Source organism: Vanessa cardui, chromosome 5 (genome assembly GCF_905220365.1).
Source record: "Vanessa cardui chromosome 5, ilVanCard2.1, whole genome shotgun sequence".
In the NCBI taxonomy this organism is placed as follows: domain Eukaryota; kingdom Metazoa; phylum Arthropoda; class Insecta; order Lepidoptera; family Nymphalidae; genus Vanessa; species Vanessa cardui.
This window is the reverse complement of record NC_061127.1, coordinates 261,044-278,624: the sequence shown is the minus strand read 5'-3', so window position 1 is coordinate 278,624 and position 17,581 is coordinate 261,044. Positions and strand designations below refer to the sequence as shown.

Genomic DNA, 17,581 nt, shown 5'->3' with positions numbered 1-17,581 from the left:
ATTCAAAAGGTACTGAGAGTTTACGACTTGATAAAGTAATGAATTTGAAAACTGACGAAGGTTTCCATACTCTGACTGTACTTACACTGATTGCTATTTCATATTTCAATACAACAGTAACAGCCTGTAAATTTCCCACTGCTGGCTTAAGGCCTCCTCTCAGGCTCTCCCTTTAACCCTTGTTTAACATATTCCACCATGGTGTTCCAATGCGGGTCGGTGGAATACACATGTGACAGAATTTCTATAAAATTACATATGCAGGTTTCCTCACGATGTTTTTCTTTCAGTGCAGAGCACGAGATGAATCATAAACACAAATTGAGCACATGAACAATCAGTGGTGCTTGCCTGGTTTTGAACCCGCAATCATCGGTTAAGATACACGTATTCTAACCACTGGGCCATCTCAGCATATTTCAATGCCAAGTAAAAACTCCAGCGATGAACTACGAAAGTAAATATTCAAAGATTTTATTGTTTCTTGAGTACCTTTTGAAACGAGTATGAAGATAAGTAAAAGTTCCTAAGTAGTAAACTTCAATCGACTTTAGAATCCGGGATAGAGTTTTTCTTTAGTTTTTGAATTCTTTTAAGTTTCGTCCAGTCGACGGGCGTTATTATGTGACGAATTCGAAAGTTCGAGTTTATTATTCACTGAGGACATTCGAGTTTTCGAAAGCCTCCGTGATGGGCTATCGTAGTAATAATCGTGGTAAATAAGGAGTTTCGTTATTCATACTGAATTTTCATGAGGATTAAATAATTTTCCTGCAAGTATTCTACTACTTCAAATACACCAATAATAATCAACGGAATTTGTCCCTAATATGGGTTGACTGAGCTGAGATGGCCCAGTGGTTAGAACGCGTGCATCTTAACCGATGATTGCGGGTTCAAACCCAGGCAAGCACCACTATATATATGTGCTTAATTGTGTTTATAATTCACCTCATGCTCGGCGGTGAAGGAAAACATCGTGAGGAAACCTGCATGTGTCTAATTTCATCGAAATTCTGCCACATGTGCATTCCACCAACCCGCATTGGAACAGCGTGGTGGAATACGTTCCAAACCCTCTCCTTAATGGAAGAGAGGCCTTATCTCAGCAGTGGGAAATTTACAGGCTGTTACTTTACTTTTTTTTTATGGGTTGACTATTTTCGTTTCCATACAATTTAATAACAATGTTTCAAGTTATTGAATATCTTAAAGGCACTTTATGGTAGAGTCAAGACATAAACTGTGAAATGAAATCGCAGCTACTACAAATTTAAACCATTTAAACCATTTATTTTGCTACACACATACATTACATAGATTATACAGGAAGAAAAAAAAAATCAATTTAAAGAACACAGTGTAGGTAGCAAGGGGTTCATCTCAGTATAAGCTGTGCTAATGCACAGCACTGATTTTCAGATGGCCCCTGACTATTGGGTAAACATATACACATGCGCGCACACGAAAATAAATAAATGAAATTATAAGAACAAAAACTAAAAACTAAAAAGCCCTTATACTAAAAAAAGATACATATCACACAAAAAGAAAAACATCACTAGGAACTTAGGGATAAGATAGACAGACAGACAGACTTAGACATAAGACATTACACTAATCTTTACATGAACAAAGTATTACAATCTTCTAATAATTATAATAATAAATAAATAATAATAAATATGAGACAACATCACATACATTACTCTGATCCCAATGTAAGTAGCTGAAGCACTTGTGTTATGGAAATCAGAAGTAACGACGGTACCACAAACACCCAGACCCAAGACAACATAGAAAACTAATGGTAATCTACATAGACTCGGCCGGGAATCGAACCCGGGACCTCAGAGTGGCGTACCCATGAAAACCGGTGTACACACCACTCGACCATGGAGGTCGTTAAAATTGAATATGATTAATACTAAGTGTATGAGGTGTCGCGTACCTTTGTACTTGGTGACGATGGGCGTGTCGCGCGCGTCGGGCGGGCGCAGGCGCACGCTGACGGAGTGCGCGCCGCACACCTCCACGTCGGGCGCGCCCAGCGGCGCCGGCACGCGCGTCTGCTGCCAGCCCTGCGCCAGCCGCCTGCGGGACACCGCGCCCACGGAACAACACATCATATACGACCACATTCTCATTATATATACATATATGCGGTATATAATTTATTAATATAAGAATTAACAACATTAAATGCTTAAATATATATACAAATACAGCCATAATCTTCGTTCTGAAGAGAATTTGGTGCTAAAAATACCTCCCCATACAACGTCTTTTTTATAGTGACTCATTTACAGTCCAATCAATTCGTCTTTGGAACTCTCTTCCACTAGAAGCAAGACGTGCACCAACTATTACTTCTTTTAAAAATATGATAAAAGAGCACTATCTTGCTTTATAAAGAAATACTGCAATTAAATATTTTATTTATTATGTAAGTATCTATAGTATGTAGATGTATATATTTATAATGTGTATGTATATTATATTATTATATATTTATGGAATATTTATTTATGTATCGTATATATATATATATATTGTATCTATTTTTTATGTATTAAATAATTTGTACACCCCTACCATCCTATCTCTCTCCTCTACCAAAGGTTGCCTGGAAGAGATCGCTGTTTTAACCATAAGGCCGCCTATTGTACATTTTTTCTTTTCTTTGTTTTTGTTTTACTCCTATTATTTTTGGTGTGCAATAAAGAGTATATAAATAAATAAATAAATAAACAAATATGAACTAAAACTAGTTACTGTATAAATCTTGACCGCGTGGAATGGTGGCAAGAATGCTAGCAGCATTTCCCTTAGGATAGGTCTCATACACTTACATACATTTCTTTTGTAGCCATTTTATTTATTAATATGATATATCATTTCCCGAATACATATTCTATATATCATTATTTGAATCCTGTATTTTCAAACTCAAACTCAAATAACTTTATTCAATATAGAAGCATTACACTTTCTTATTGATGGTCAATAGGCTATTTGACTGGTTTTCAAAATCCATTTTATATTATTTAGTAGAAGTTAAGGAACCCAGTAAAAGTTGTGTTTTTTATTTCTAGTAGGTACATATTTGCCGAAAAATATCATATTAAAAATTCCATATTTAAATAGCGCGCAAAAACGCTACTTGGACAATATGGCGCTGCAATGGGGTCGGTGACGTCACTTTCCTGTATTTTAATCTGTGGTTCATATAGTAGAAAAGCAAAGTTTACAAGAAAGTGACTTCATCATAAGCCCGGCCAATCAGGAGCGTTTTATGTCACGTGACAAACGTTTGAAAATTTGCATTTTTATTTATGGTTTTTTGAATAAATTAAGTATTATTTTCAACTTTCGTTAGTAAACAACCATTTTTAAACTCATAATATACACTGATTACAATAATTCACAATTTATTTTTCGCATTGTCAAATAGCCTATTGAAACACTACCACCGGTTCGGAAAAGAAAATACCCTGACCTGAGAAGAACCGAAAGACACTCAGCCTTTATTATTATATAGTATTCCTTGTACCATTTCTCGTTTGCGACAAAGTTGCCAAGGCTTGTGAAACTATCACCCTATTACATTAGGTAGCGCAAGTGGTTACAATAATTCAAAGACCACAAGAACCAACTCTGAACTTTTAGCAATCAACCTGAAATAATATAAACTCACTTCAACGTCCGCACCCTCCTCTCCCAGTGCTGAGTTTGCTTGTCTTTCTCGGAGCCCGTTCCTCCGGCACAGCCCATTGTTCCAGCCTGACCAGAAGACCTAGTAACAGAAGTATTTACATATATATAAAAAGTAAAGGTACTTGGTTAGATGGGTTTAGTGACTAGCTTTTACAGATACAGAAAAAAACTAAGTTATTTGTCTTTTCCGATATTTTCAGTAGCTGTAATAATGAGGACATTAACGACGTCCACTTCCAAATCAAAAAGGGGGAAGGCGGGTTGTCTTCCACATCTATACAGTCTTCTCTGTATTGACGGACCGTGGTATTGAATCATTATTAATGATTACTGAGTTTGCACTCAAAATGAAAACATACAATGAAACCCGACATAGCGAATCAATATACGAAATATTTTTAAATAATTATTGGGGTTATATAAAATAAGTCTGTAACTTTAGGTATCTACTGCAATAAAAATATTAAATGTCAAATTTATTTTCGTTAAATATATGGTCATTTATTTTGGCATAAGGTAGAGCGACGCTACTAGTGCGTGAATAATTACAGTTTTAATATCTTATAGTGTTTTTAACATTCTTTTAGACGTTTACCAGAATTTCTCAATATTTTCTAACATACTGTTAACTTAGGACGAAAAAGTCCATAATTCTACCAGTCGGTATAACTACCGACTTCTTAAGGGTAAAATTCATAACTCTCTCATTTTTCTTTGTAAAAGTTGATATTTCGAAAAACCCATCAATAGTTGATTTTATATAAAGTTGAATTCTAAATTTCAGCTTTCTGTCCTGAATACTTTTGTCTGTCAAATCAAATCAAAATTTATTTTATTCAAGTCTTTTGCGAGCGCTTTTGTTATAGCTTTTTTAAAGAATTACATTTAATGCCTCATCTAGAACCGGTTCGGAATATAGACCGTATCTAGGAAAAGTGATAAAATAATTTAGGATGTATTCTTTTCTACGATTTTAAAGCTATGTCATATTATAAATAAAGAAATAAATTTATATATAAGATATTGCTATAGTCCTAACTCCATGCCTTAGGATCTCATACACCTATTTCTTTTGTAGCTGTTTTATTGATGGAAGAATTATAAGTATTAAATAAATAAATAATTGGAGTAAAATCTACAAAAAACCAATTTACCTGCAAACATCGTCCCGGCAAGCCTTCTCAGGAATGTATCCGGTCACTTCGTGCAAGCGCGATTCCGCCTCTCGAGATAATCTCCGCAGATGCGCGCCCAAAGCTTCGGGGTTTTTGACTATAATAAAATATAAGCATTTCATTTTATACTTAAGTTTTATCTAAAAAAAACATGTTTCTCTGTTATCTATACATAAACATGATACATAGGTATTCTCACTTTATAAAAAATATAAGTCATAGTCAAAATATCAAGAATCAATTGCCAAGAAATTGTAACATATTTATTTAAGTTTTCAGAGACAAACTAGGAAGAAGGGCATTGAATTTTCATGTTTTTAATTTGTGATTACATCTTTGGAGATTATCTGTGGGTCGGATGAAATTCACTTCCGATGTGCACCGACGCATTGGAGCGAATTCTCTCCGACTTTTCGTGAGTGAGTGACGAACGTCTGCTACGTGAGTGAGTGTCGGAAAAGGTGACGGCAATGGCGTAGGTATTTAACTTTAATTCCCCGTGCTCTTAATGTGTGGGGGACTTACTACAATCTCGAACGCGATCGATCTCACGAGACGTGATTACGAATGGTGAGAGCGTTTTATATTTACTCAAGACACGAGCTGATAAATGGCCTCGTCGCAGCCTTGATAATGAACCCGATAGACGTTTTATCAGAAGATTGATCAAATCGTTCAGTTGTCTGTTTCGTGAGTTTGTCATTTGTTTTGATCTCGCTATCGCCGAGATTGTACAGATCGAATGTTGTCTTATTCTTACGAATCATTTTGAAGTGATCAATTGGTAATGTAATGACGTGTCACTTTTGTCAAGATAATCGTTTAGATCGCGGATATGGATGGCTATGAATAAGTGATATGGTTATTGACAATACTCTGTTTGTAGTATATAATAAAATAGCTTCGCGCCTTCTGTACGTTTAGATCTTTTAAACCACGCAACGTGTTCCAAAACGTGTTCTAGAGTGGAGACCGCGTCTCGGCAAACGTAGTGTAAAACGTCCTCAGGCACGGTGGAGTGACGATATACGCAAGGCGGCAGGCAGGAGCTGGACGCAGAGTAGCCGGAGAAAGACCACAGTGGCGTGCACTGGGAGAGTCCTATGTCCAGCAGTGGACGGGTATGGGCTGATGATGAACGTATTCCATCAACAAATAGAGTGATTCAAGAGAAACGTTTGTATGCCTACTACATGCATATCATTCCAAACAAAAGTAGAATTCCAACTGTACTGGCCGGGAAAAACAATAAATTATCTATTTAAATTTGTTCCTCTATCTCTCCAATACGCACCCTTAAAATATCCGTGTGCAACCGCGACGGATAGCTATGTCCATAAAATCTACCAGCTGTATAGTACTGTAGCAGCGCGGTGCGATAAGTTTCAAGGAAAAGGAAATAGTACCTCATTGTTTTGACAGTCGGACATTTACATGCGTTTTTATGATCGATGTTCAACATTAAACCAGCCACGATATACATTTTATATTTTGGACGATTAAGTTTCAAGGTTTCGAAGAAATTAGTAATTTTATTAAAGATTGAAATAAATCTTATATTTAGACCGGAGAACGACCGTAATAATAAACTTTGGAATACGTAAGATTAAGTTTTTTTATAGTTATAGGCCTGTGTAGAAGCAGTTTGTCTTAAAGCGGAATGCGTATTTACACTAAGGTTTAGTTAAGACTTAGTTAGATTAAGACCCCAAATAATTAACATAAAAGTCGAATATGTTATGAGTGGGTTGTACCGGGTTTGGACTTAACATATAAAGTATCCCCCAAGTACATTAAGTATAAACGTGTGTATAAATCTAAACAAAGTTCAAAGGCCGTACCTTGGGTATCAGCTCTTTAACGCCTCCCTGAACATAATATGTTGTACACAAGGAGGGTGAGACTACAAACGGACGCCATGTGTTTGTCGGGCGGGCTAGCACAAAGGCTCATTGGTACAAATGTATTAACAAATTTTATAACTTACATTGCGGTCCTTCCTTCGCTCCGAACTCCATGAGCATTTTGGCGAGTTGCCGGTTGTTGGCCAAAACGGCCACGTCCAGAGGCGAGAGGTCGTCTGGGTTGAGGCTTTTGAAAGAAAACATTGTTATGTATAAACTTATACAATAAATTGTATGAGATTCATTTTATTGCAGACTATAATAAAAATACATGTATATTGGATAATATATACAATGAGATCGTTCGCTTGTACCTACAATGTTGTTATATTAATATTATGGAAAGTATCTTAAAGTAAGGCTATGTGGAAAAATACATTTTACATAACACTTGAGTAATGGAATAAAAGAAAAAAATAGATTATAAAAAACATTAATGGTAAGAATTTATCGTCCAGATATTTTTTTAACCGTTTTAGAAGAGAGTTTCTTAAATAAGTTGTTTTTTTGTATATAGGTACAATAGGTACTTCTCGTGTAGACCCACGTAAGTTGGAAAATAAATGCACTTAATATAAAGCGACCTATAAGATTATCAATCACAATAAAAATTTGTATTTAAGTTTACAAAACAAACGATAAATAAAATACAACAGGAAATAAAAATGTTTGTTAGCGTGTTTGCACAATAATTTTGTCAAATTAGCAAAATGTGTTTTGAGGATTAATTAAACACTTTCTTTTATGATTGTTGTATTATTTCATCTGGACGGAAACGATATCATTTTACTATATTTAAAAGGAATATTAAGCACCTATTGACATCCACGTCCGTTGACTCCAAGATGTTTCTGGCCTTGTCGAGGTAGCCATGTTCGACCGCTGCGAAAAGCGCTGCAACAAAATATTAATTACATTGCAGCTTTACACATAAAAATTCAATTTAAAACCACCGTTAAAAATTGCAACACATTTATATATAAATTGTCACCTGTAACCTTTACGTTATTTTAATTAAAGAAATAAATTAATATAAAACAAAATAATATCAAATAAGTAATAAAAAAAAAAACAAAAAAATACCCTGCAAATGTATGTTAACTTGTGTGATTTTATCCTGGTGCGCACGCGCATCCTTGTGCAGCCGGCGAGCTGCTTTGTCTAGGTGCGGGGGGAGCGGCGCGCACGCGCTCAGCGACGGCAACTCCCCCCCGCACCCATCCAACAGCGCGCCGTACTGGAGCTCTATAGGAAATAAAAAGAAAAATAACAGAAAAACAAAACAAAAAAAAATGTAATCAAACAAACAAAAAGTTTAAAAATAATTCAAATAATAATAAATCGACGGCAAATTTTTAATGATCGGAGAAAGTCAAGGCAAAGGTCTAACGCTGCTTGTTTTTTTACTTCCCAGCTTAAGATGGCTACCTGCTAATGGGTTTTCTTGACAGAAAAACAAGATAAATGTTTATTGAACATAAATCGTGCAATCTTTGAATTATGCACATCATCACATCGGGTTGCCTTAGCAAGTTAGCTAGTTGCTGCACGCACCTAACGGATTATTTTAATGTCAAAACGAGACGTTGTCAAACAAACGTTCTACTATGACGGAAGTCTAAACCACCAACAACAGCTAGACTTCACGGCGGCACGTGGGATCAAACGAAAAATCCTCATAACCATAACCTTGGTTTAAATAAATTCTACAAATATTAATGAGTCGACTCTCGAGCCCCGCAATGTTTCCGAGTTTATTTTTTATATCATTGTTATTAATTGAAGTTTAAATATTTAGAAAATCGTAATGTCTTCTATTGTCTATACTAATATTATAAACGTGAAAGCAACTCTGTCTGTCTATCTGTCTGTCACACTTTCACGACCAAACCGCTGAACCAAATTGAATGAACTTTGGAATGAAGCTTTTTTTAGTCCAAGGAAGGACATAGGCTACTTTTTGGCCTAACACATGATAGGCAAACCCTAAACCACGAGAGAAACCACGGGCGATAACTAGTTTTATAATAAATAATGATATTAACGTTACGAAACGAAACATAATGAGTGTTTATGGTCTGGCGATAAGGTAATCCACCGGAGATCGTTTTGTTTGTCAGTTAGTTGAGTCTTCAGCAGTGGTAATCTTTAACGTATTAGTTTTATGACAATGTTGATATGTTTGAACATGTTCTGAACTTGAAAATGTTATAATATATAAATTAAAACCTTAAAAATTAACGATGTAAAGTTTTATATAATCCAGGAATTTAATAAAATTATTACAACTCACGAATTTCAAAGGGATGATTAAGTTTTTATACCACTTTAAGTTGAACGGTTCTCTAGTTATTTTCAATGCGTGTCATATTGTTTATTTGAAATTGCCTGAATACGATCATTGTATTCCCAAGGTTTGTTTATTTACATTATAATTTCTTAATAGCATTTGGCACACTAACATTTTCTTGATTATTTTCTGGGATTCCTTTGTGAAACCTATATGATTGTTATATCTTTTAAACGAAGGACAAGTGGAATAAATTTAAAATTCACCTAGTAGTCGCTTTGTTTTCATAAAATCAGTTCAGTCCATTAAACGATGATATTACTAACACAAACAACTTGCTTGGCTTCGATGTCTAGCGGGATAGATCCATGCACTCGATTCGAGTAAGCCAATTAATCTTTGTTTCGTAAATATTTGGCCACATGGCGCGTGCAATTTTTATACATTTATAAGGCATTGGTTTAGTTTTAGTGATGAGTTAAACAATGCTGTATCTCTTTCTTTTTAATATAAAATCAATTATGACAGTTAAAGACAAAACCAAGATAAACTAACCACCCTAATAAAGCTTTAATGCGTAGCTTTAAATGTTTTTTTATCTGTTTCAAAATATAATTACAATATAAGATACAGATTGAAAATCCTATTTGTTAATGGCCAGTTTAGCGCGTGTCACTTTTAATATGATTTTTGTTCCGAGTTATCCTGTCACTTGTTATGCATAAGCTTTATCGGAGCCAAATGACGTTGTTAAATTATGTCCCGATTCCATTAATTACACGAAGTAACGTCTCTCGTCAGGCTCAGTTGACCCGTGTAATTAATTTGATCGGTGCTCGGTGCTCGTTGCTTACCGCGTGTGTGATTAACGTTTAATGCATTCGGAATTGGTTGAGCTTTTTGTATTTGGAACAGCTGAGGAAGTGAACTAGAATTAGTCTAATGCTTTGGGAAAGAACAACGGACATGTCTTTAATTCATCATTTCTTTAACAACGTCATATATATCATCAATTTTTGATGATAATTAAGGCCAAGGGATACCAGACTACAGCTATTTACGCACGATCTTTTTAATGTCCTTTATTTGTGCGCAAATAAAAGTGCATCTTCTATTTCTTTAATTTCATAATTCGCAAACACGATACAACTGCTGAGATCAGGCGTACGGCCAAATGTTTTATGTTGTTTGTCTAGGCATTTTTAGTTGGAGGACCTATGACCTTGTTTGGACTTTTGTCTGTCGTTAGCCATTAGTACAATGAGATAGACACGAATTATAACAAAGTAAGGCGTTCATTAAGGCAATGATTACTAGTGCCAAATATTTTCTAGCGCATTTGTTTTTTTCAACTAAGAAAACAATTATTTAAACAGATAAGTTAACATTTCCACTTAAGATAACACTTCTAATAATATTCTCGTAATATTTTCGCCTTCAAAACAACTCGTTAGTCAAGGTCCGGGATTGTATGTTAATATCGCAAATCGTTACTTCCATGAACCTTTTGTTTTATGCAATAGTCTTTTGAGGATGTGAAAATGCTAAGAATTTTAAATAGTTATACCTCATTCGCAAGATGTTTTTTTTATCATGTAAATAATATTTAACAATATTTTTATTAATTCGCCTGAGATGTTTACGGAAAATTTTGAATATATTTAAATTAATTAAATTGATAAATGTTAAATTTAATACCTATTGAAAACTTTTGATCTAATCACGTTTTAAAGTAAACTACTTGCTCTACTGTGGAAGCTTCAGAGCCTATTGGTGTAATTAAATTAGAAACTTTTTGATATATATAAATAATGTATATTCTGTCTAGAAGAAATTGCAGGAGACTATTTGGTTCTTTTTCAAGAATATATACCTTCTATTACATTTATACTTTCTACATGCTACACCAACTCATCATTTTTATCATAAATATTTAATCTTGTTTTGAGTATAACTTAAAGTGTTTTGACATGAGTTTCATATTTACTATTTGACAAATTTAAAATGAATGTTTATGGGATTTGATTATTGAGAATTGAGAACGATCATATTTGTTTACTTTATTTGATAAAATCATAACAATGATAAATGATAATCTCCGTTTGACCGATTTCCGACACGTCCGTCAATCTCGAGCTAGACTAGACAACTGCGCAAATCATATTGACCGAAAGAATATGCACAAACATAGGTACTCTTTAGTCCTAAACTCCGAGTAGTTACTGAGAATATTTCCACAGAAAAACCCAATACTTTTTTTGTATTTGCCCGACCCTGGGTTTGAACGCAGCAAATCGGTATGAGCGGCCTTATAACTAGCCACTAGACCATAGAAATACCACGTGTCAGTTATAAGTGGCGTACAGAATGTGTACAGCATTAATGATTGATCGTGCTAGTCTACACTTACTACACTTAAAAGCTTAGAACAGCGCCGTAACATTGCAAAATAACCCTTATTACAATACGAATAGAGTTACAAAAATATCACTCCTAAGTTTTAATGAGTGACTTTTCATTTTCAAATTGAATGTTACGAAGGTTGTCGTGAGGCCTCGACTTGTCACAATAGCCTTATTTGGCAACACACGACAAATTATTATTAGGATTGAAGGTGAGCGTTTAACCCTTCGGAATCGACAAGTAGCGGATTTATCCGCAATTGACGATATTTATGTTTGTTTATATTTGGTTGATAAATACACACACACACACATACATAAACAAAGTGTACACATGAATAAAGTGAAAATATCTTGATGGTTTTTAAAAGTAAAGCTTTGAAATATATAACAGGTGTTTGTAATTGTATTAAATTGAAATGCCAATGCAATTTCATTAGTGATAAACCTAGTCAAGATGGCTAAGTGATTAGAACGCGAGCTTCTAAACAGATTATTGCGAGTTCAGACCCATTGAATTTTCATGTGCTTACTTTACTTTATAATATTTATATGATCAGTACTGAAGGAAAGCATCGAGAGGAAAGCTGTAGATATCTAATTCTTATAAAATATTCTCATGTGTTCATCATATCATAATATCATCGGTTATTTATCACTACTTTAAACCGAGATTAACATAATCTTGTACGTCTATCATATTAATAAAACACCTCATTCAGAATGCTCACTACGTACTAGTAAATCTTTTGTATTTGCATATATAAATACAACTGATACTTATATATTTTTATGATATGATGGAAATATAATTTATATATAATGTATACTAAATAGGAACTCTTTAATTTATTCCACAGCGTCTCAATTTATTAATATTTATGAAATGCTGTCATGTTTAATTACGTCAATACTGTAATAAAATATTTTGTGTTTGTCAGTTCGCTCAGCTCGGTACTTAAATCATTATAATGTTTTTCTTTATATTGTAATGAATAATACTTTCACATCCACGTGCGATTTCATGGGGTATAGCTTATAATACTAATAAATATGTGTTTGGCGGAATAAACAAAAACAACAACAGCCTGTAAATTTCCCATTGCTGGGCTAAGGTCTCCTCTCCCTTTCAAAGAGAAGCTTTGGAACATATTTCGCTGTTCGAATGCGGGTAATTGGAATACACGTGTGCCGGAATTTCTAAGAAATTAGACATTAATATTTAGTGGTCCTTGCCTGGGTTGAATCCGCAATCAACGGTTGAGATGCACGCGTTCTAACCACTGAGCCATCTTGGCTCAGTCAGTTTGGAGGAAGCTAGGTGTTAATATGCGTATTTGATAATTATGGTAATCATTACGAATGACACATAATTGCCATTATAATGCTGTGATGCCGGATGTTCTGTCAAGTTTCTTTTCTATAAACCAAATTGTGTGAAACTAATTATGTTTTGACATAAACTAGAATTATACAGTTGATTTTTTTTCCTTCCGATACAATAGATATAGCCGTGAATGAGACTGAGATAATGTTTCTTATTAAGCGCATTTGATATAGCACTAACATCAGGCAGGCAATTGGCAGGTAGTCTGCCAAATCCATTTTCTTGCAGTGTATTAGGACAAAGTGTTTGCCCTACAATATCAGGGTAATTAAAGGATAATGATAATATATGTCATTGTTGTAATGTGACAAATGTATTCTAATAATAATACCGCGGATGGTGGTGGAGAAAGGAATAACAGCAAAAATAATTCCATTCATTTGTAAGAAAAAACTTTACTAATTGTTTTGTTTATAAACCAAACTAAAAATGCTTTAAGAAAAATCTAAACTCGAATAATAAATGTAAATATGTGACGTGGTTTTCCATTAATACATAAATAAAAATAACATTAATCGTTGCGACTTTTCGGATACTTATTTATAATTCATTAAAATAAATGAATATTATAGAAATTTTAGTCTGCAACGGAATCCATTAAAATGTTTTCTATATTTAAGCGATTTCCATTAAAAACTTAACTAAATACACTTAACTAAATATATAATTTTAATGAGGTATCGCCACTGACTTCGCTTGCGTGGTTTTCGATTTGTACATGTTATAAAGTTGCGCTACTATTTCAGAAACCTCTGAGGACGTGGATGAGGTGCTTTGGCGCTTTTGCGAGCATTAATTTAACTTGTCGAATTACTTATTGGTAGGGGGGGGGTGAAGGTTGGTAGGTACACACGTCACATTTTAAGTATTTGCTGCCGTTTAAAAGGTCAGTGGACCTGTGTAATTACAGGCTTAAGGGATATAACATCTAAGATCTAAAGGTTGGTGAAGCGATTCGTGGAATGGGCAGTATTTGTTGAGAATGCTTGAGTAGTTAGTCATATTCAATAAAAATCGGTATTATTGTTTTTCTGTTTGAAGGGTTAAGAACCTACAAGCGCAAGGGACATAACCCTAGAACCCAAGATTAGCGATGTAAGTGTTAGTTTGTTTTCTTACAGCGCCAATACTTCTTTCCGGTGGTCACCACCCTTACCCGATACACGTTACCCTTGCCCATTTATCATTCTGCCTATATAAATGTGTTGAAATAAATTTTAGAGTTGTTGTATGTGATATATGTAAATAGAGAACAGCACAACATCGCATCATGTAGACTGACTACGAGAGGAAGGCAGGCATATAGTCAGTAGTATACGCCTATTCAAACCTAACTTATTAAATAAAAATAAACAAAATGAATTAATCTCTGCGACTCTACGCGAAGGGTTCGTTAATTAAGCAATTTTTACTTCATATCTGTTGCGATTATATGTCAACTTGATTACGTACACGTACAGCTATTGTTTTATTGCGACAAATTTCTGCTAATTAAGAGTAAAAATAAAGAACAATGGTGTGCTAACAACGGACGATATTTTTAATTATTTTTATATTTGTACTGGAAAGACATCAGAAGTAAATAGGTCGACGAATAAAAAGTTGTGATGTTACACCACGCTTCGAAATGTATTTATTCATTATACTTATTTTATGGGAGACAATGAATACATAATAAGTCAGATACGAGCATACAGATCGCTACTAAAACAAGTTTTATCCTTACTTTACTTTACCTAAATAAATATGTATAAAATTATGTGCTGCAATTACCCTGGCTATATGACTAGTATTTATACTATTAAATGATACCAAAAGGTGACTGGGTGTTGTCTATAGTAAATTAATGTTTGTATATTACACTAACCACCTACCAGAGATGTTGTCTTGTTTTGGTAATTGTATGTGTGTGTCTATCAATCAATCTCATTGCGAGTTTTTTCACAACTTGATGCCGTCTCATTAACATTTTCATTCCGCAGACATTTTTAACTTTGCCGTCTCGTAAATTCAAATTGTTTATAAAAAATACATCGGTAAAAAGGGGTATATTATAGTATATTCGATACAAAATTTTGTAGATGATAAAAAGGCGTGGAATTAATACCTGTTGACTTCCAGGCAGGATATATGTAATACATATATTAATTTATTCAAATAATTGTATTAACATGACTGTATTTTTTTAAATGTTGAAAAAGAGTAACTACTGAGTTTGTTGCCGGTTCTTTTCGGTAGAATCTACCTATCTCTCTCTAATCTCTAAAAAACAAAATAATTTCGTAGTAAAATTGTTTACTACGAGGATTCATTATAAACTCTTTCGTATTTCCGTTGATATTATTAGTTAGACGCATGTTTTTTTACCGATCAATCAATAGCCAATCAATTTTTTGTGAATTAATACTTAATTCGATTGCTCACAACTGCGAGGCCTTATGTAATCTGTATGACAAAAAATTTAAGCTATATTTATAGTCCCTAATACAATTATGGTATTAGTAATCAAATACATATACAGAAAAATTAGAAGAATTAGACTTTAATAAAATAAATATACTTTATTTCGAGCAAGTTAAGGTACATAAATTTGTTTCAGTATCACAAGAAAAAAAAAACTTTTTAGGAGTTAGGAAATAGCTTCTTTTTGTTAATATTTTTGTTGATGAAAGATTTTTTTTATTCTTTTTTGGCGAAACCATAACGAAGCTAGTTTTAGAATGAAATGCAGCATTTACATTTTTGAATGAATATTCTACCCTTACCGTGTGTTAAGCCTGTTTCTTATAACGAAACACAAACAATATCGCAACATTAACACAAATCGATCCATAAACAAGTCGATTAAGTAATTTCCCATGGTTGAGTCGAGCGCCATAACGTATGGCTTACAAACGACAATTACGAAAATGCATCGCTGTTTTTTCACATTCAACTGTAACACGTATTGTTTTAAATTTCTCGTGACTTCGATTCCGTGCGTCGACATCGCGTGGGCAATCATTACTCAATTACATGTCCATGTAAAAACAGTTCGAAAGTAACAGTGATGCATCGTGTGTAGGTACCCGATCGCGGAAACAGCCGCCTAGGTCACCATGCGGAACGCGACACGAGATTGACAAAATCGGACACAGGAACGAGCGGAAATAAAAAAAACATCGACACCGTTATAAATTTGCAAAATTCACATCACTTGAACACAGATTATAACCGTTAATTTTGAAAATGGAACTGACCGCATGTAAAGAAGTCGACCATGTCACTCCATTCGAATAGCATTGTTGTGACTGAGGTGGCGAAGTGGTCGCACGGTTTCGGGCTCACTTGCATGTGCTATCTTGCATCTATGTCATCACCGCATCTGCGAGCGTGGAAAGCGTGAGGATGTCGCGAGTGCAAGTTCAAATCAGTGTACGACCAACAGCGGATACTCGGCACGGTAGAGCTCTTTATACGTATTTATCAATTGATAAATTATATTCGAAGATTTATTGAAAGTATGTAGCATATATTTTAATTATGTAATGGACACATACGGTATGTATCCGTTACATATATAAACTCAAAAAAAATACCGGATGCAATTGTGTTAGAAAAAAATCCGCTATTTTTCTTTTGCTGATTCTTCTCAGTTCATAGTATTTTAATATTCCTTAGTAAAAAGCTTTTAGATTTATTAAAAAAAGACTATTCTACTTTTTTTTAGATACCGTGACAGCATTGCAAGTTTTTTAAAGAAGTCTTGTTTGTCTAAATCGTCTCATTAATGGACCACCATGCCTAGAGAGGCGACGACATTAACCCAAGTTGTATATATTTATATTGAATTATATAAATACAAAAAATAATATTATATTATAACCTAAAGACGCTTATATTAATGCTTAAAACAATAAGCCTATGAGGCAGGATCGAATGACCGATATCTTTATTGGTTGATTGATTGTCAATTAAAGATAGGAAATTAGATAATTTGGGATACAAGTTCACGGCGTCGAATTAACTCGAAAGAGATCAACGGTCAACAAGACGAGCAGTAGGAATTGAGAAAGCTAATAAATATCAAATCCCTCGACCGACTCCGACGGCAGGTCAATGTCTCCACTTTCGAGATAACCACTTGTTTCGTAACGCTCCACACAATATCGTCCGAAGACTCCCACACTGCGATTCTGCCCACTTACATAACTCGAATCGCATGATATCATAATTCAAATAACCAGGTCCCATTATGTTTGGGCACAAATAAAAATAATTGCCTTTATATTTCACATCATTATTTAAAAAAAAAAACGAATTCCTAATTCGAACTTTCAAATTTTCATTCATCAACCGTTTATGGATAGGTATATTTATACTTATCACAACAACAAAAAACTATGTAATATAAAAGACTATATATAAAACATTACGTCTAATAAATTGTTGGGAATACTACATGGTATCAAATCTGGAGCTCCTGGATGCTGGGACTTGAAAGTTAAGGGCCCAGTTGTTGGACAGCATAGAAAGTCGTGTGAAAAGGTTTTATGAAATACAACACTTGTTTTCCTTTAAGTGATCCTTTACGTTAATTTGGCTATTTGTTATATGTGTTAACCGTTTGTTTGTTCTTCCGTTGTTTTTCGTTGTTGGCATTTGCGTGAAGGCAGCGTGGTACTACTAACATAGAATAGGTAGCACGCGATTCCTGTCAAATAACT

At 34.2% G+C, this 17,581-nt stretch overlaps 1 protein-coding gene across 5 annotated transcripts in view; it reads right to left on the bottom strand.

Annotated features, from left to right (window-relative positions):
* The window catches only part of LOC124530076, a 267,561-nt gene that overhangs the window by 8,735 nt on the left and 241,245 nt on the right, over positions 1 to 17,581 (bottom strand). For all 5 annotated transcript variants that reach the window (XM_047104065.1, XM_047104068.1, XM_047104066.1 and 2 more), the window contains 6 exons: positions 7,880 to 8,041; positions 7,612 to 7,690; positions 6,880 to 6,983; positions 4,872 to 4,989; positions 3,698 to 3,796; positions 1,952 to 2,094 (listed from right to left, as the gene is read on the bottom strand). In XM_047104065.1, coding sequence (XP_046960021.1) covers positions 1,952 to 2,094; positions 3,698 to 3,796; positions 4,872 to 4,989; positions 6,880 to 6,983; positions 7,612 to 7,690; positions 7,880 to 8,041 — 705 coding nt within the window. The remainder of the gene's footprint in view (positions 1 to 1,951; positions 2,095 to 3,697; positions 3,797 to 4,871; positions 4,990 to 6,879; positions 6,984 to 7,611; positions 7,691 to 7,879; positions 8,042 to 17,581) is intronic.